The sequence below is a fragment of the Cyprinus carpio genome, chromosome B5, assembly GCF_018340385.1.
Source record: "Cyprinus carpio isolate SPL01 chromosome B5, ASM1834038v1, whole genome shotgun sequence".
NCBI lineage: Eukaryota > Metazoa > Chordata > Actinopteri > Cypriniformes > Cyprinidae > Cyprinus > Cyprinus carpio.
The window spans coordinates 3,274,830-3,294,400 of record NC_056601.1 but is presented as its reverse complement, the minus strand read 5'-3'; the positions used below and the strand labels follow the sequence as shown (position 1 = coordinate 3,294,400).

The window sequence follows — 19,571 nt, the reverse complement described above, 5'->3', positions numbered from 1 at the left end:
CCTAACAATCCCACATTCTGTAAGTGTTAGTAAATTTGTGTGAAGGTTATGACTCATTTGGCACTGCATCATCTCCGTCTGACAGTATTTGTGAAATGACCATCTGCAGGAACAAAGTGGTACGTTGCCTCTTATATAATGCACATAGTTTGCGCCTCAAACACAACCCAGGGCAAATACAAATTGCAAAATCAGACAACCGCATGACTTTCATTCAGATATGCAAACAACATCACTACCTCTCAGGTAACACTGGCAATCACTCTTACATAAGAGCAACAAAACTCTGTTCTGATGAGGCAAGACAAGATTTCAGAGGTCAGTGCAAATCTATAGTATGTGACCAACATAAAGAACAAACACACATGTGAGATCAAATATATTTGCCTCAGACAAATATGAAGTATGCATGAATGCTGCCAGCTGCTATAACTGGGTCACACCTGTAGTCCAAGTTGATGCTGTACTACAGTTAACTTATTACAAGAAATTTACCAGAAGTTTCAATGGGGCCCAAATGTTAAACCACTAGTGAAAATACTTGTTACAAAAGATTTCTAATTTCTAAAGTATCCTGAAATAGTGAAATATGGTTTCCATAAAAATATTTACCAGCTCAATTATTTTAAACAATTTGTTGAGCACAAAATCAGCATGTTAGAATGATTTCTGAAGGATCATGTGACACTGAAAACTAGAGTAACTGCTGCTGAAAATTCAGCTTTGCATCACAAAAATAAATTATATATTTAAAATATATTAACACGGAAGCAGTTATTTTAAACTGAAAAAATTATTTAAAATATTTGTGCTTTTATTATACATGTGATCAAATAAATTCAACCTTAGTCAGACTTCTTTCAAAAACATTAAATATTCTACCACCCCCAAACTGTGTATTATTACCATAACAATTTGAGCTGTAAATAATCATTTCAGAAGATTAATTAACATTTAAAAATGTCTTCTTTTTTTTTCTTTGTACTTTAATGACAGCAGAACTCAGACGCAGTTGGAGCTCTATAACAAGTTGGTGTAAAACCTGCTGATCACGTTCTCCAGCACAATTTGGGAATAATCTGTACAGCATCTTGAGCTTCAGTAGAAAAAAGAACATCTGACCATTTGTAAATAGTTCACATTTAACAAATTTGTTTAATTAGTAACCTAGAAATAGTACAGAATCTTAAATATTTCATATTACCTTCACACCAAAATCCTAAAACACTGTTCATTTCCAGATTTAGAAATCCGAATCCCTGTTTTCCAGACATCTGGATCTTACTGCACATGCATCACAAGAGTCAATCAAAGCACTGCAATCTGCATCAGCCGTGATTTCACTTAAGACTCCACTGATACACTCACATGTGGTAGATCTGTCTCTGTGTGACGAATGCATTATCCACAAAGTACGGTAGCATCTTCAGCACAACTTCCTGACAGGAGTCCACGACCAGATGCATCCTGCTCCTGGCTGCAGGGAAATCTCCCTCGCCCCGGTCCGCAGCAGCACGCTTCGCTCAGATGTCCAGCTGCTTACGAGCACACAGAGGGGAGGAGGAGCACGTCTGCAGCCCCTTCCTCGGTCTGACGCTCTCTGAGAGCTGAGAGTGTGTGAGCCAGTTTCTACTGACGCGCACCCACCCTCCCTCTCTCCCTCTCTCTCTCTCTCTCTCTCTCTCTCTGTGTGTCACTAAATAGTTAGAGGAGGAAAAACCTGTTCCCTTGTCTTTGTAGGAAGGGATGAAGCACTCTGTGTGTGCGCATGAGATCTCTCCAATGAAATTAGAGCACTCCAAACAACTCTGGCACTGCAAGAAGCCCTGCAGAGAAGTGTGTCTCTTGGAGAAATAAAACAGCTTGACTCCAACAAATCTGACAGCAATGATAAAGAAAAATGGAGAGAAAAAGCATAAAAAATCCCACTTGTTCCTAAAGACAATCAGTCAGACAAAAAGAAAAAAAAAACAGACTGCTAACAGCTGGAAGAAATGTCTTGTTGACTTTCTTAGCTGGGACTCCTCATTGCTTGCCACACCTTAAAATGATCTGTCTCAGAATCCTCACATGGGCTAAGCATGGGCAACAGTGCCTGCTGCTGTCGGACGAAGCAGGGAAGCCTCTTTAAAATCTCATTAGGAGCAGAGATGGGGGATGAGCTCCCCCCTTGAGTGTCCCAAGTAGACTGCAGTAAGTGCAGAGACCGGCTGACCGTCTGTACTCCACTATCTGCAGCTTGACTGAGAAGGACAGAGTACTGGGTCTCTCTCACACACACACAAATGAAGAAGCAGAACTCTGACTCTTTCTGTCTAAAAGCTGATCAAACAGGACAAAGAGTAAACTGAGACACCAAGGAACAGAAACAGCCAGGGGGGAATCTACAAAAAAGGGGGAGGGGGGAGATATTTAAGAAGGAAGGAAGGATGAACAGAAAGGAAGATGAAGAGAGCCGTCTGAAATAACTAAAGAAGCCGAGTGAAAGGGAATCTGGATCGGCGAGATCTGTGAAACAAGCAAACAAAAACAGCAAACAAACAAAACGCTGCCAGGTTACACTCTTTGAAGGAATGTCCTGGGTTCAATAAAAGCCATATTTCTGTCAATTACCACTAAAAATAACCCTGACTTGTCCCTCAGTTTATCAAAATAAGCAGAAACCATGTATACAGTAATGAACTTGGGTAACACTTTATTTCAAGGTGTCCTTGTTACATGTACTTACTAGTATAATAACAATAAATTATGCATAATTACAGTAATAATTATAGTAAGTACATGTAGTTAACTGATATTACTCAGTACTTGAATGTACAATTACACTGTTACAAGAACACCTTAAAGGGGTCATCGGATGCTACATGCACTTTTACAAGTTTTTTTGAACTGAAATGTGTGTTGGCAATGTGTGTACACAACCACCCTATAATGATAAAAAAAAAAATAATAATAATTTACTAAAGTCTTTACCCCTTTCTCAAATCAAGCCGATCTCAGATGCCTGTCTGTGTGACGTCATGAAAGTAAACAGTCCCTCAGAGAGTAGTCTCGCAGAATTACGAAGGGTTTCCTTCAGAAATGAGGGTCAAATATTTTTTTGCCACATAAACTTATACACGGCAAAAAGTCATTTTATTAAGTGTTTATCAAAATATCATTAAATACATGTTTAAGACTTGGGGCTTGTTTTAAAAGAATATATTATAGAATTAAGTTCATTTTCATTCATTTTTACCAGTTTTTTTAAGCATAAATCAAACAAAAATGATTGAGGATTATTTTTAATACAAGATGCCAATGGGGTGATAAACATAACTTACTGTATTTTTGTTTACTGTAACGTAACTTACTGTACTTTCAAAAACACTGCATTTTTGATCCCATAAATGCATACTTGATAAGCATATGACTCTCCTTTCAGAAACATTACCAGATATTAAATAGTTTATATGTAAATTGATAATGTTATAAGGATATTTTATAGGAAAACATATACATTCACACATAAAAAATAGTAAAAAAAAAAAAAAAAAAGTATAAAAATACTTTTATACTATTTTTGCAGTATAGTTATGTGTTACCAAAATAATTCCTGTGGAAATTTCAAGGGATTAATTTGTTTGTTCAATGTACAAATTAAGGAAAATGTTCTCTTGCTTTGAGCCTGGAATATTTATTGGTTAGGTCACAAAATGTTTGTTTTTAATTCAGAACTCCTCCTCATAGACATCTTTCTTAATCTGGAATGATTTACCACCAACAAAAATTGTGTGGAATTTGCTAATGACCTACTTTGATAACAATCAAACATCGTTTTTTGAATTTCCCAGAAGTCTATCCCCTTCATCCTAACAAAAAGCCCTAATAGACTACAACAGCTGGCCATGTGGTACTTGACCAGACATTCTTCTGTCTTGGGCATATGTGCTACTGTAATATATATGACAGGTGTGAGTGTTTAAATATATTCATGATGTATATCCCAAAGCGATCAGCTTTACTTATTCACGCTTTGACACAGTAAGTCATGAAGCACATGACGACACTTACGGAGCTTCCCATGTGACTCAGCATAACCATGGCAATGCTATCAGGCAGACTCCAGAACACCTGACAGGTGTCCCGATTAAGGATGCCTGCATGTGGAGCTTTAAACAGATCAGGCGTGTGTGTGTGTGTGTGTGTGTGTGTGTATTGTAAGGAGTGTGTGTCACTGGATTATTTCAGTGCGCTGAGACTGCACTGGTACACAAAAGTGCCACAATCGCTTTTCTGCACATACAGGCACAAAAAGATTAAAAGCTTCTGTTCTGGGAGCAGATGTTACATAACATTTCCATTATATATTTGCCGAGCAACGAAGGAAAAACAAGGGACAAAAAAGAGGGAGGAGGGCAAACGGTGCACCAATCTTTTCTCAGGTGTCAAGGCGAGAATGATGAATTGCATATGACATCAGTGTTCACCAATCTGTTGGCCAAATGCCTGTCTTATTTATTAATCATATGAATTGCCACACACTTTGGCCTGAGTCAGAATGATGTTGAAAACAACTCTATAGTCTCAAGAATTAATATCAATTCAATGCGATGCACATTCATGCATTTTTATGCACTTGCAGTAGAATGTGTGATTCTAAGAAAACAGTAATGTTATTTTAAAATAATAGTTCACCAAAGAATATTTGACCCTCAGGCCATCCAAGATGTAAATGAGTTTGTTTCTTCATTTAATGCACAGGATCCAGAGAATGCAAACAAGTGATGCAATGTTAAAATTTCCCTTTATCTGTTCAGATGAAGAAACAAATGCATCAACATCTTGGATGGGCTGAGGGTGACTGCATTTTCATTCAGGCATCTAAATAAATAAAAAGGTCATGCTACTGAATTTAATTGCTATATACAATAATAGGCCAATTGCTTGCTCATGCAGATAGGTCACTTTCTATTCTGGCTGACAGTTCACATTTGTAATTGGTTGCAGGCTTTTCCTCTCATCGTTTAATATGTTAAGCAGTGGATCTTTTATTCAGCGTTATTTGATTTCTGTACATATATGATCATTTTAAGTTTAAGATGTGAATGGAAATACCATGTTTTGGTATGAAGTACATCCTGCCGAAAAAAAAAGCTAGTTTGCTGTTCTTAGCTAGCTTAATATTTTGTCACAGTCTGACCAGCTAAAAGTGTCCAAAACTGCTCTGAAACCAGCCAAAAGCCTTCCCAGACTGGAAGTCCGGTTAAGACCAGCAAACCAACTTAGGCTGGTTTTAGACTAGGCTTTGATCAGCAGGGTTGGTAGCAAGATATAAATGTTATCATTGGCTGAAAGTGCACTTTAACACCCTCTAAAGACAAAAAAAAATAAAAAAAAAATAAGATCAACTGTAAATCATGTTTGTTTGTTTTTTTTCCAGAACAATACTGCAACATTTTAACTTGTATATTCCCTAACAGATCAGAGACATCCACACACCCAAATACTCAACCCCTGATATACACTACAGCTACACCCAAACATAAACACAGATTGCTGTGCTTGGCTGCTCCTGCCTCGGTGTCTGTTTGGTGAAATCACCAGCTGGCTCAATGCTGTGCCGCCTGGTTGATTTCACAGGAAAAGTCTTTGGCCGGTTCAGTGGGCATTCCTGTGTACATCTCTCAAAGAGTAAGATTAGGGTTACAGCTTTTAGAGGGGTTCTGTCTCTGATAAGGGTAAAATTTGGGGGGCTCCTCTGTTTAGCCTATTCATCCAGATAACACAAAATACTTTCTTATCCAGCTATGCCCGTTTCAAAATGCTTGAAGGCATAGATCACAGTTGAGCTGCACAACTTGGGAAAAAGTAATCAAATTGAAATTTTCCTGATTTAAAAAAATAAATAAAAAATTTGCGGTGCTTGCTTTGTAATTTGCAAGACTATGCAATCTGGCAAAACATTTTTGTTATTATTTATGACTATAAAATGTTAAATAACAAATGTATCTAAACCATAAATCAATATGACCACAAAATATTAAAATAACAAAACTAATGTATTGCACTGTAAAAAATTATAAATTAATAATAATAATAATAATAATAATAATAACAACAATTAAGATTTTTCAGTGCAACAGTAAAATGATATTTAGAATTTCAATAGATACAACAAATAAAAAATATTTCATATTGCACAGTAATTGACATGGTACAGATGTATTGTGCATCACTTACAGTAATCATTTTCTCATGTACAAACTGGGCCATTTATGTTAAACATGTATGGGTCACCATGTGACCATAAAACTGCAATAAATACAAATAAAACATTCTCATTTGCATGAACATGCTATATATCTCCTTTACAAATATTCAAAGGCAATATTCCATGGCATTCATCAGCCCTTTCCACAGAGTTCACACTAAACCACAAACTGCACGTAACAGCTCTGCAGATTCTGCCACAACACAAATGTTCCACAGTATTTCAGGAAAAAAAAAACAAGAAAAGTCAGTCTTAGGTAACAGAAAAGGAATTTGTCAGGTTCAAACCATTTTCTACTAGCGATGGGTTTTCCTTTAGGAATCACAGAGCTCAGGCAGAAGGACAGGTCTTTACATGTGTGCATAAATGAATTACATCAAATACCGGGAATCTGTTACGTTCTAATAATTGCACAACATTGAATGGAACAAGGCAAGCTGGAATGCTCAGTCCAGGACCTATTTAACATTTAACAACTAGTAGTTTGTATCTTCAGAACAGCTAGTTTAGACTCTAGACTGACCTTCTCCAAAACTACTAGTGTTTCAGTTCCTTCTGAGGTTCATCCTAAATTTAATCTAAGTTTTATTGTCTAAAATGGCTGTTTGTGCGGAAGAAGTGCTGATGCTGCTATTCTTACATTGTTTTATTTAGCTCCATGCATCTGTAGCACTAGTGACTTTATCTGAACCTTGTTTTTCCTCATTAAAAGAGGATTTGTTTCACATGAGCCTCTAGGACATCCTGTTCCCAGCACACACAACCTTTCCGTGCTCTGGATAGTCCCACAAACACATAGATTTTTAGAATAAAGTTTGAACATTAGTGAAATTGGAATTTCTATTCTGATTTTAGAAGATACAGTGACCTCAATAAGTATTCAGACTAATTCAATAGTTCAATAATGAAAATTTGCTGACAATTTATTGAGTTTGTTTCTTCTTCAGAACTGATTTGGAGAAATATAGCATTACATCACTCGCTCACCAATTGACGCTCTGCATTGAATGGGTGCCGTCAGTCCAAACAGCTGATAAAACAACACAATAATCCACAAGCAATCCACATGACTCCAGTCCATTAATTAACATCTTGTGAGGTGAAAAGCTGCGTGTTTTATAAGAAACAATTCCATTATTAAGGTGTTTTAACTTCAAACTGTTGCTTCTGGATGATTGTTTAGGTGTTTGTCAGTTAATGGTCACTTGACATGCAGGTAGACAAATAAAAAACAATCTTTATATTGAATTTTTATCTTTATTTAATTTTTATTTTATTGTTTTGACTGTTTTAATTTTCAAAGCATTTATTTATTTGAATTATTTATTGGAACTCTCTGCAGTTCCTTCATAAACCACTAGGGGTTTGCAAACACCTGCATGATAAGACAAATACTAGTGCTGGGCTATGATTAATCGCGATTAATCGTATCCAAAATAAAAGTTTTTGTTTATAGAATATGTGTGTGTGTACTGTGTATATTTATTATGTATATATAAAAGACACACACATACAGTATATATTTGGAAAATATTTATATGTATACATTTATATTCATGTAATTTTTTTATATATATATTTAATATAAAAAAATTTCTTAAATATACATGCATGTGTGTGTATATATATATATAAATATATAAATATATATATATACACACACACACACACACAAATAATAGATACACACAGTACACACACTTATATTATGTGCACCAAAACTGTTACTTTGGATGCCATTACTCGTTGCCAAGCACTAATAAATACATTAAAACGATAATTAAAGCGATCTCAAATTGATTTTGCAATTACTTTATTTTGAAGTGTAGCTTAAGTGCCCACTACTTTTTGGGTTCACTGTATGTTCTCTCTAATTGGTCTTTGAAAGAAACTCTGTTTGGTTAAGAAGTGCTGAGGGACTCAAGTCTTATCTATGAGTCACAGGAAGATACAAAAATCAGACACAGCCTCCATTGTGTTTGCAATCGCTAACGCTGGATCTCAGAGTCTTTTTCGCATATCCTGTTTTTACAGAAACACTAAGCACTGCCTTCTAAACCAATCACAAGGCAAACAGAGCGAGAAAGAGACAGAGATGGACAGAAAGTTCTAAAAGCACTTAAAATGCACTGAGGGAACAACTGCTCTTTCGCTTATCAGATGACCTTATGTAGGTCACACACGGCACATGTGCTTACATCCAGCAGAAAACAGACAGACGGCGTTAGTGGGTTCATTCGACTAACTCCTCCACTCCCTTTTCTAAGATTGATCAAAATAAAAAACGACCAGTTTCCTTTTAGTCTTTAACAAAGTACTCATTATCTCTGTGCTCACACGTTCTGGGGATTAGTTTGTTTGAATGTGCTTCATACAAGCCGTTCATTCACAGATACTTTTACCAAAAGCACGAAACAAACAAGTCATTATAGTACCTCTACTGTTATTTAGACAGAAAATGTAAGTGTAGGACAAAAATTGCTATTGATTTAACTTGTGTTGAGTTTACAGTCAACACAAGAGTTATTTCCTGAGCAATGTGACCTTTGAGGATGTCATGTGACCTTTAGAATGACAAATCTTCCTCTGTACACATCCTCTTCCTTTAGCTCCTCCATCTGTACTGTACATAAGAATTCCAACCGTCTTCACAAGTTGTATTTTGACCTTGTTTGGCCAATACCTAGATGGCAACACTGAAATACAGAGCTCAGAGTTTCACAAAGATCTGCACATCAGTGAACGGCATGTCTCTTAAAAACTTTTCTTCCAGCCTTAGAGGTGACCTAGATTCAAAGTTTGAAATGACTGGGACATTAGTCCAATCCCAGCAGACACAAGTCCTAGATTAATACGTCTTCTAAAAGATATGTTCAATGAAAAAACACTGAATCTAAAAACAGTCTGGACAAATGCCTTCCCTCCTGGAAAAGCCTTTGGGCCTTATACTAAAGACCAAGGCTGTGACTGTAAAATCATATATACTGCATTGATTCTTGCATCAGCATATTTTTACATTTGTGATCAATTAAAGCTGAAATTTCTCCACTACCAGCGTCACTAAAAAAATACTGAAAACCAATGATTTTCCGAAATATTCTAAACGTCTCTCATCGGTCAAAAAAAAACAAAACAGATAGTTCCACCCCTAGAAATTAATTTAGCGTCAAAAATAGAACTAAAATGTCATGCATGCAGTTCCTCTCTCTGTTATGTGTTATGCAGTTTCATTCATGAATTCATTATAAGGCACCACAAAGTCTGACAAAAAATAAATAAACTCACAAACCTTTCTCAAACTTGCTTGTGACTTGGAATAAAACTGATTCTGCAATTTGCCAAATAAAAACAGAAACCCGGGCTCATTAGCAAAGTGTGCAAAGAATGATACAGCATTGTTGTTTGCAAGTTTCACCCCACTTTCAAAGTGAAATGTCCAGGGAGTGGTGCTAAAAGGAAACGTACCACCTAGACTAACATGAGATGCAAACACATTTGCTCAAGCAATCACACCTGTTTAGCTTGCTTTCAAGTCTTTGACCTTTTTTTGAGCTCTTTGTGACAGGAGAGCAAGTTTACTACATCCAAAAAGCCATACATGAGTGCTTATGCAACGCAAATGGAAAAAAAAAAAGTAAATGTGAGAAAATAAGTATCTGTCATTCAATAATCTGTCCCTTAAATATACGTTGCGTAAGAAGAAATAAAAGTTGTTTAACTGATACCACTGGTCATTTCAGTTGGAATTTCACTTCAGTGAATTGTATGTAAAGGTACCTTTTTGGAGTGTTGCAAAAAATGTAGGTAAAGGCACATTTTTCCAATAAGCCTAGATTGTAAAAAAGTCAGTTTAGCTCCTAAATTTTTAATTTTAGAAACCAATCCAGTCTGGAGCCCTGCAGAAGGTAGTTGGCAACTCTACTAAACACTATTTCACCCATCTGTCCACTACAGCTACTGAATTACAAGGAACCCGATCGCTCTAATAAGACAAATATTCATTAGGAACGATATAGTGTCTGATACAGGAAAGCCAGCGAGATGTTTGTCTCAAATTAAACCTATTTGATCTCACTTCAGTCGAAGAGGAACTGAAACTGTAATAAAAACCCACTCTGGTGTTAGAGCTGCTGTGAAAGCAGTGATCAGACGCCTGGGCTCAGATATCTTTGATTATATGTGTTAGAATAGTGGAGCAGAACCTCTCGCAAACTACAGGGTGCGATGAAGACTCCTCCCATCGTGGAACTGACAGACTCTTCATCATCTGCTTCTGACAGATTGGACCTTGGGAACACACACACACACACACACACACACACACACACACACACACACACACACACGCAGAAAAACTTGCATTTAAAAGTCAGTTGTTACCTCTGATTTAGCCGGCGCTCATCATCACTTCCAAAGTCCTGGAAAAATAAAAAAAGTGTGAGGAAACAGAAGTTAGTCATCTAATACAGATCACTAAGACATGTCCACACTCATCTATTTTAATTTTATTGCTTTGAACCTTGATATAAAGAATAGAGCAGTATTCTGATGTAATAAATCTAATTATGTCTTCATGCATCTTCTACCTAAACCAAATTATAAGTTTTAAATTCAGCATCTGCTGTGAAAATGTCAGAAAGGCCAGAATCCCTCAGGCCTCGGAACTTTTCCAAATTCCACAACCTCACCCGACTCAAACCCAGCGCAACGCACAACAATCTGGTCTAAACATGGTTCTTTCCCCCCACACGATCTCTCTCTCTTTCTTTGCTAAATGTGTAGCACAATACAAGACCTCTGTGTCCCAAATAACAAAAAAAGCTTTGATATATCACTATTCACAGCAGCATAATATGACAAAGAAGAAATGTTCTCTCAAAGCTGAAACGTGAAGAATGGGGCCTCTCCTTAAGATAAGGTTTCATCATAACAAAGAGTGTTTTTAAAATAGCTCTTCACTGTATGTGAACATGACGGCCCTGATTATTAGGTTACTGATAGTGGTATGAGCACTGAATGAAGGCCGGGGAGTGTGCCATGGTCAGATGTGACAGATGCCTGAAGGCGAAGAAACCGTGTCGGGGGAACTGGCTGTGCCAGAGATTCTGTCACGTACCACCATCTCTCCCTTCATGCAGAAGCTAGGCTTATAAAACTTTATAAGCAGGGCTGAATGAGGAGTGGAAACAATGAGGTTTGTGAACAGAAACAGACATTGTGGAGGTGTGAAGCTTCTCCGTGATTTATAACACATTAAGTGGATGAACAGATTGGGCGAAAGGTGAAAAATAAGAAGATAGAAGTCAGTATGTTGCTGAGCATTCAAGTGAAACTGGATGTTTAATTCCAGTGTTTCCCCTGCCATTATATTGGTGGGGGGGTATTAAACTGAATTAAAGAACCCATGAAATCAAAATTAAAGTTTTTTGGTTGTTAGTATCAATATGTTAGTCTTAAGGTTATATATAAGGCAGTGTGCTCCAAAACAGTGACAAAATTTGCATTTAGAAGATATAAGCATTTAAAGCTTGCAGTTCGTCACTTCCGCCAAAATGGCTCAACGATTTTTTTGACGTCACATCGTACTTCATCGTCTTGGGGTTCAGACACACTCTCTCTGTTTAAATCTAGATTAAAGAAACATCTGTTTGGGCAAGAATTCAATGCATCTCATAATTTTGGACTGCAGTTATATCTGATCAAATGAACATTATTATTCTTTAGCTCGGGTTAAACAAATTATTTTTGCTTGGTTGGAACAGCAGCTACGCTAATTATGTCTCTATTTTGTTTCTCTGTTTCTGCCACGGGATTGACATCCTGTGGTAACTAGGATTTACACAAGCTTCAGTCTGGATCCAGAACACCTGAGAAGAGAAGGTGCCAACCCCTCAGACGACCTCAGATGACGCCAACCCCGATCAACATACAGAACTACCAAATGTTGCTATAAGTTTGATGGCAAAATATAATAATTGCTGTTTTACTCCACTTGGCGTTGTGGCCACATCACCACCTCGGGTGTCATTATTTTTCTAATAATTCAACTTACTTAATAATGTTCATCGTCTGTTTGATTACATCTTTAATTGATTTTTCCTTATATTTCTGCCATATGTATATTAACTGACAGTCACCACTGATAAACTACTACTAAATATATTGTAGAAAATTACAAATAAACTTGAATTTAATCCAATTAAACAATGATAGCATTTACATTTTTATATGAACTAATAATTTAAGAAAATAAAGAGTTTCAGTTTTGATTTCATGTTACATTTAACCCAATTACCACACACAAAGCTTCTGCAGATTTTTAGCCTTGAAAACTCAAAACATTATTCCTCTTCAACAAGTTTTTATTTTACATCTCTCTCTCGTTACCTCTCTACCCATCCTTTGTATCAGTCTATCCCTCCCTCTCTCTCTCCCTCTCTCTCTCTCTCCCTCAGTCTCTGCATGAGATGACATCACTGCAGCTGCATGTTCCCCAGTCCTCATGTTTGAGATTGTGCTGTGAATTCTAAATAGCGTGTGTCCTTGCTAGCGTAGCACATTGCACAATTATTCTTAAGCCCGTTCACACCAAGAACAATAACGATAACTACATTAGCATCCACAGCAACACACAATAACATTCTGTTTATTATAAGCGCAGGCTGCAGTTTTGACATGTGTCACTTGAAATGCTCGCGCTCTTTAAAGCAGGATAGATTCTGATTAGCTATCAATATTTTTATCATTCATTAGTTGGAGCAAAATCATTCTGCATGTGATTCCAATGTCATCGTTTCTTCATGACATAACCATTATAGTTGTGATGTGGACTCTGCTTTTCTTTTAAATTAAGAATGATTTTTAGAACTACATCTTTATCATAATAGTCATCGTCCTTTGTGAGAACGGGCCTTTAAATTTAACCACAATATAGATTTAAACATTAAAGATCTGAACCTAATGAAAAAAATGAAATTTGGTACAACTAAGAAGTAAAAGACCACATTACAGAGTTTCAAGCATATTGATAATCTGACCCTGGTACTGGTACTGAACTGTGTTTATCATAATAATAGCATACAAATATCTAAAATTCATTATATTAGTTAGTCTCATACTAGAGTATTCATCAGACCATGTCACTGTGTTTTGTGCGCTCCCATTCAAATGTGTAGAGATTTTACGCCCCCTACTGGGTGTAAAATGGATTTCTAAGGCAACTATGATGTCAAAGAAACTATTATGAAGGTGGGGTGCTTTCATAAAGGAAAGACAATTAAAGCCTACAAGAAAATTGCTTTTCACTTTTTAGAACCACCACCTGAGAATCACTAACAATGAAAGGCAATACAGCTCTCCTGGTGAGACTGGCTAAAAGGGTCTCGCTCCTAATGAAAAGGTAAAAACAGGAGGCCTTTCATCGCATGAGAGGAGCTTAGCTGTGCCAGGGCACAATGACTTAGATTTAAATTTCTGTTGAGCAGAAATGCAGGGCTCAGGGGGCAGACCTTTAACTTTCACACAAAGAATGGCAGCTCAAGAAGAGCCACTACACTAGTGTAAAACAATTTTGACTGCCCGCAAATCTGCACCATTCAGATAGAGTAGTGATGTTAATGGAATTATAACATGTGATAACTTCGCTAGATGTGTGTGTGTGGAAGCACAAATTAGTAACTATGGGGAATAGGGCACGCAATGCTTAGTATTTCTGTTGTTGGATAGTTTCTTTGTATAAAGAATAGCTCATGACTGAAAAGCACTCAGCCTTTTGACAGTTCCCCTTTTAACATAGCTTGACCAAATGAATGGAAACACACAGTACATCAACAAATCATGAGGTGCAAACAAACTTCTCCCTCTACTGCTACTACATACAATGACAGGAGCAACATTTCAATGATATTTTCACAAAATGTAGTGGCGTATACACATCTTGCCATTTAAAAGTTCACTCAGTAAGATTTGTTTAAGTTTAGCTGGTTCCTATTCATCCCACCGATAACAACTGTTACATTGTTTCTGTAATATAATTAATTGTGTTTGTTTTGTTTGGATGCACTTTTATTTTAATTAATTATTTTATTGGAATTCCACAAAAAAAAAGAAAAGATTAACAATAGTGTGTCAATACAGTTTTCAAACAGTCTTGAAAAACCTCAAGTGACGCTGTGTTACTCACAAACAGTAACAATTGTATTCGGAACAGGACAGAGATATAAGAAGAGAACAGAAAAAATAACATGCTAATAATGTTAAATATATAATTCATAGTAAATAAAATATCTCATTACAGCTCAAACGAAAAAGGTGCATTTCTTCTTATTAAGTGTCTTTGAAGATTTAACTATTACACTAATAATTTTGAGATATATTTTAACAATTTAAGTTTTTTTTTAGTAACAAATAACATTCCTAATACAAAGAGCATAGTTTGTATTACTGTTATGTTTATGCTTTGTATAGCACCTCAACTGCATGACAAGACTGGTCACGTGATGTCAACACTGCGTATAAAATATAACCTTTTTTTAATGGACGGCTGATATGTCTTAAGTTTTCACCTTCTGTGGATGTACATCATTTTAATTTTTTTTTTTTACAAAAAGGTCTTCTTCATGTAAGTGTTAACCGTTTAAGTAAAACATACTGAGTCCACCTTTATGGCTTGATACCCATGAATAATACTCAGTTTAATCAATCTGTGAACAGTGTTTTTAGAATTTTTTTTTTTTACTAAAATCAGACATTCTTTCGCCATCATTAAACCACAAATTGCAGGACAGCCTTGAAACAAGCCATTAGCTAAATAAAGTACAACAGCCCTGTCAAACACTTTCTCCTGGAGACAGGATTCAACTCGAGAGCATCACAACCATGACTACCAACAAAGATGAAGCACCATCACAAAACAGACGAGATTAGGGTGAAAGATCAAGTTGAATTTAAGAAGTCACGTCAAGAATTCCATGTATAGTCCACAAAACGCCCAAAGGCGAATCGAGTCATCTCACAACAGCAGACAGACGCAGTGACACAGCGTTCAATCCTCATCAACCCTGATGGCATCCCGCTAGTTAGCTCTACAGCCTGAGCTGTATTAGCATTGGGCCTACGTGACTCATATATAAGGGCTCTGTTGTGTTTTTATTAATCATTACATCATCACATCCCATCTCCCCGTGTTTATTTCCGCTTACCTCCCCCGCGTTGGTGGTGGCGGTGCTGGAAGTGGACGCCGCGCTGGGAGTGGGCGAGCGCTGCAGGGTTACCAGAGCCATGGATGGAAATCTCCCAGCACAACGGCCAGTCTATCTGTCACAAGCTAAACCGACTAGCGGATTTTCCCCGAGCAGCAGCGCCAGATATACGGGGATTGCCCTGCGACTCCACGCGCTCGATGGGACCGCTGTTAAAAGGCCATGGCTCAGCCACTGTTCGGCGTTTTTTTGTCGCTGATTCCGTTTTGACATGAGCTGGATGATGTTTTGGTGCTTCTCACTCTCACTCACTGCCGCATGTGGCTGCCTTCAGTTCACACACACTGCCTGTAGTGTTGTCTCTGTTGTGAACGAATCGGTGTTTTTGAATGAATCTTGTAAGTGAACGATTCACTTCCATATTTTTCGGCCGACGAGTCCCTCCCTTTGAAAGCGCGTTGACCCTTTTTCTGCCTTCAAAGACTGACAGTAGTATGGACCAATAGTATTCGAGTACGAGCGGTGTAGGCACTTATCATTGGCTGAACCCACCGAACGCTCACGCCCTTCGGTGAACGAGTCATTTCCTTGGGCATTTGAATGAACTGGGAGTCTATTACCTCTTGTACAGGTGCTGATCATATAATTAGAATATCATCAAAAAGTTGATTTCATTAATTCCATTCAAAAAGTGAAACTTGTATATTATATTCATTCATTACACACAGACTGATATATTTCAAATGCTTATTTCTTTTAATTTTGATGATTATAACCGACAACTAAGGAAAATCCCAAATTCAGTATCTCAGAAAATTAGAATATTACTTAAGACCAATACAGAGAAAGGATTTTTAGAAATCTTGGCTAACTGAAAAGTATGAACATGAAAAGTATGAGCATGTACAGCACTCAATACTTAGTCGGGGCTCCTTTTGCCTGAATTACTGCAGCAATGCGGCGAGTCGATCAGTCTGTGGCACTGCTCAGGTGTTATGAGAGCCCAGGTTGCTCTGATAGTGGCCTTCAGCTCTTCTGCATTCTTGGGTCTGGCATATTGCATCTTCCTCCTCACAATACCCCATAGACTTTCTATGGGGTTAAGGTCATGCGAGTTTGCTGGCCAATTAAGAACAGGGATACCATTAGGGCTGCACGATTAATCGCATGCATTTGTCATGCGTGTCTCATCAGTAAAGCCGGTTCCGTGATTAGCGGTAAATGTCTGTCACCTGTTTTCAAACGGGAGCGGCAGTTAATACACAGAGCCATAGTTCACTGACAAGCTACGCAATATTCTGTTCATAATTGAGATTAATCGCATTCGATTATGAACACGATATTGCATAGCTTGTCAGTGAACTACGGCTCTGTGCATTAACTGCCGCTTGGTTTGAAAACAGGTGACAGACATTTACCGCTAATCACGGAACCTGCCATACTAATTAGACACTCAAAATTACGTTTTTATAAATTTTTTTAATACCTATATACCATGGTCCTTAAACCAGGTACTGGTAGCTTTGGCACTGTGTGCAGGTGCCAAGTCCTGTTGGAAAGTGAAATCTGCATCTCCCTAAAGTTGGTCAGCAGCAGGAAGCATGAAGTGTTCTAAAACTTCCTGGTATACGGCTGTGTTTACCTTGGACCTCAGAAAACACAGTGGACCAACACCAGCAGATGACATGGCACCCCAAACCATCACTGACTGTGGAAACTTTACACTAGACCTCAAGCAATGTGGATTGTGTGCCTCTCCTCCAGACCCTGATTTCCAAAGGAAATGCAAAATTTACTTTCATCAGAGAACATAACTTTGGACCACTCAGCAGCAGTCTAGTCCTTTTTGTCTTTAGCCCAGGCAAGACGCTTCTGACGCTGTCTGTTGTTCAAGAGGGGCTTGACACAAGGAATGCGACAGCTGAAACCCATGTCTTGCATACGTCTGTGCGTAGTGGTTTTTGAAGCACTGACTCCAGCTGCAGTCCACTCTTTGTGAATCTCCCCCACATTTTTGAATGGGTTTTGTTTCACAATCCTCTCCAGGGTGCCGTTATCCCTATTGCTTGTAAACTTTTTTTCTACCACATCTTTTCCTTCCCTTCGCCTCTCTATTAATGTGCTTGGACACAGAGCTCTGTGAACAGCCAGACTCTTTTGCAATGATCTTTTGTGTCTTGCCCTCCTTGTGCAAGGTGTCAATGGTCGTCTTTTGGACAACTGTCAAGTCAGCAGTCTTCCCCATGATTGTGTAGCCTACAGAACTAGACTGAGAGACCCATTTAAAGGCCTTTGCAGGTGTTTTGAGTTAATTAGCTGATTAGAGTGTGGCACCAGGTGTCTTCAATATTGAACCTTTTCACAATATTCAAATTTTCTGAGATACTGAATTTGGGATTTTCTTAGTTGTCAGTTATAATCATCAAAATTAAAAGAAATAAACATTTTAAATATATCAGTCTGTGTGTAATGAATGAATATAATATACAAGTTTCACTTTTTGAATGGAATTAGTGAAATCAACTTTTTGATGATATTCTAATTATATGAACAGCACCTGTATTTGGTAAAGAGATGCTCGGTTTATTTAGGCTGCTGCTCCCATTGTTGTTTTTTATAGCTTGATAAAAAGCCATGCCAAGCATTTTACAAAATGAATACAGATGATATAGACCTCCAACTGTGGAAAAACGCTTAGATCGTTTCTGTATTTTTGATTTGAAGACGCCATGCTGTTGCAGTTGTAAATGACTCCAATAACAAATCGGTTAAATGGTTAATTCAGTAACTTCAGTGACTCAATGTCGCACATAAAGACACTTTATCTGAAAGATATTTGTATTTTTGTCTCTGAAGGAGATTCAAAAGACATAAGCAACTGAATCAGCTGAACTGAATCAAAATACCCACCACTAATAAGAATAAAAAACACTCAAGCAAAACATCAGGGTGGTTTCCAGTAGAACAGTCATTTTAGGTGTCAAGGTGTTGTGTATATTTTTATAGCGTTGTTAATTACCACATAATTTTTTCCCCTGTCTTGTTATGTGTATTTTTTTTAAGTTAACATTACATATAGACAGTTTCAACGGCAACAACATAAGCAAATGTTACTGCGCATGCACGCCTTTGTGGCCCTAACTTAACTTCCGGTAAATAGAATCAATAACAACAACTAAATAGTCCCTCTAGAGTAGATTATTTTTCATAACAAGCAAAATATGTTTGCTGCATAAATCAGATGGACTTATTGAAAATGTAAATTCATTCTCTGCCAACAGGAGGTGCTTTAAAGCGGGAGAAACAGAGGTTTCCAGAGCTCTCAAACGCTGCTTTATCAGAAATTACATGCAAGATGAAATTAAAATGATATTAAGGTAGTCATCCTTCAGAAATACTGTGATATAAAAACACCCGCGCCTTGTTTTGATTTTTAAACGTGCAGTACATGCTCATGTTTATTCAACAAAGCCTTTTGGAAAATCTGTCAGTTTTGATATTGTGGAGAGCGCCACAATTAAATAAATGTATGTGAAACACATCACACAGCACAACCACCTGAGCATAACATCATAACCTACTCATAACCTTAACCTACTCATAACCTTAACTTTAACTCTTGCATTTGTAGCCGGCGCCATAGCCAGACTGATAAACAAACACAGAAGTTAACTTCGGGCCAGGCACATACGCCCAATGAAACATCTATTAATACTACTTATCATTTTACATTACATTTACAATTTAGTCATTTAGCAGACACTTTTATCCAAAGCGACTTACAAATGAGAACAATGGAAGCAATCAAAATCAACAAGAGAGCAAAGATATGCAAGTGCTATAACAAATCTGAGTTAGCTTAACGCAGTACATATAGCAAGGTTTTTTTTTATTATATAATAAATAAAAAGAAAACAAATAGAATAGAAAAAGAATAGAGCGAAAAACAAAAAAAGTCAATAAAAGCTATTGTTAACACTATAATAAATAAAAAGAAAAATATTTATAACCATAAATATAAATTTTAAATAATAGAATTAGAATAGAGAGTGCTAGAGTTAGAGGGTCAAGATGGAAGAGATGTGTTTTTCTTCTTGATGTTAAATAAAGCAAATCTG

The 19,571-nt window shown here is 37.2% G+C and overlaps 1 protein-coding gene across 4 annotated transcripts in view; it reads right to left on the bottom strand.

The window, feature by feature from the left end:
• Positions 1-15,976, bottom strand: part of ssh1a (slingshot protein phosphatase 1a) — a 35,193-nt gene extending 19,217 nt beyond the window's left edge. Inside the window, exons 1-2 of one of the 4 annotated variants that reach the window (XM_042723637.1) lie at positions 15,454-15,976; positions 10,634-10,671 (exon numbers count right to left, since the gene is read on the bottom strand). In XM_042723637.1, the coding sequence (XP_042579571.1) occupies positions 10,634-10,671; positions 15,454-15,534 (119 nt within the window). In that variant the 5' untranslated portion in view covers positions 15,535-15,976. Of the gene's footprint in view, positions 1-1,204; positions 1,340-1,368; positions 1,643-10,633; positions 10,672-15,453 lie in introns of those variants that run through there. The other 3 variants (XM_042723640.1, XM_042723638.1, XM_042723639.1) reach the window with 3 other exon arrangements.
• Between the last annotated feature and the right edge of the window lie 3,595 nt (positions 15,977-19,571).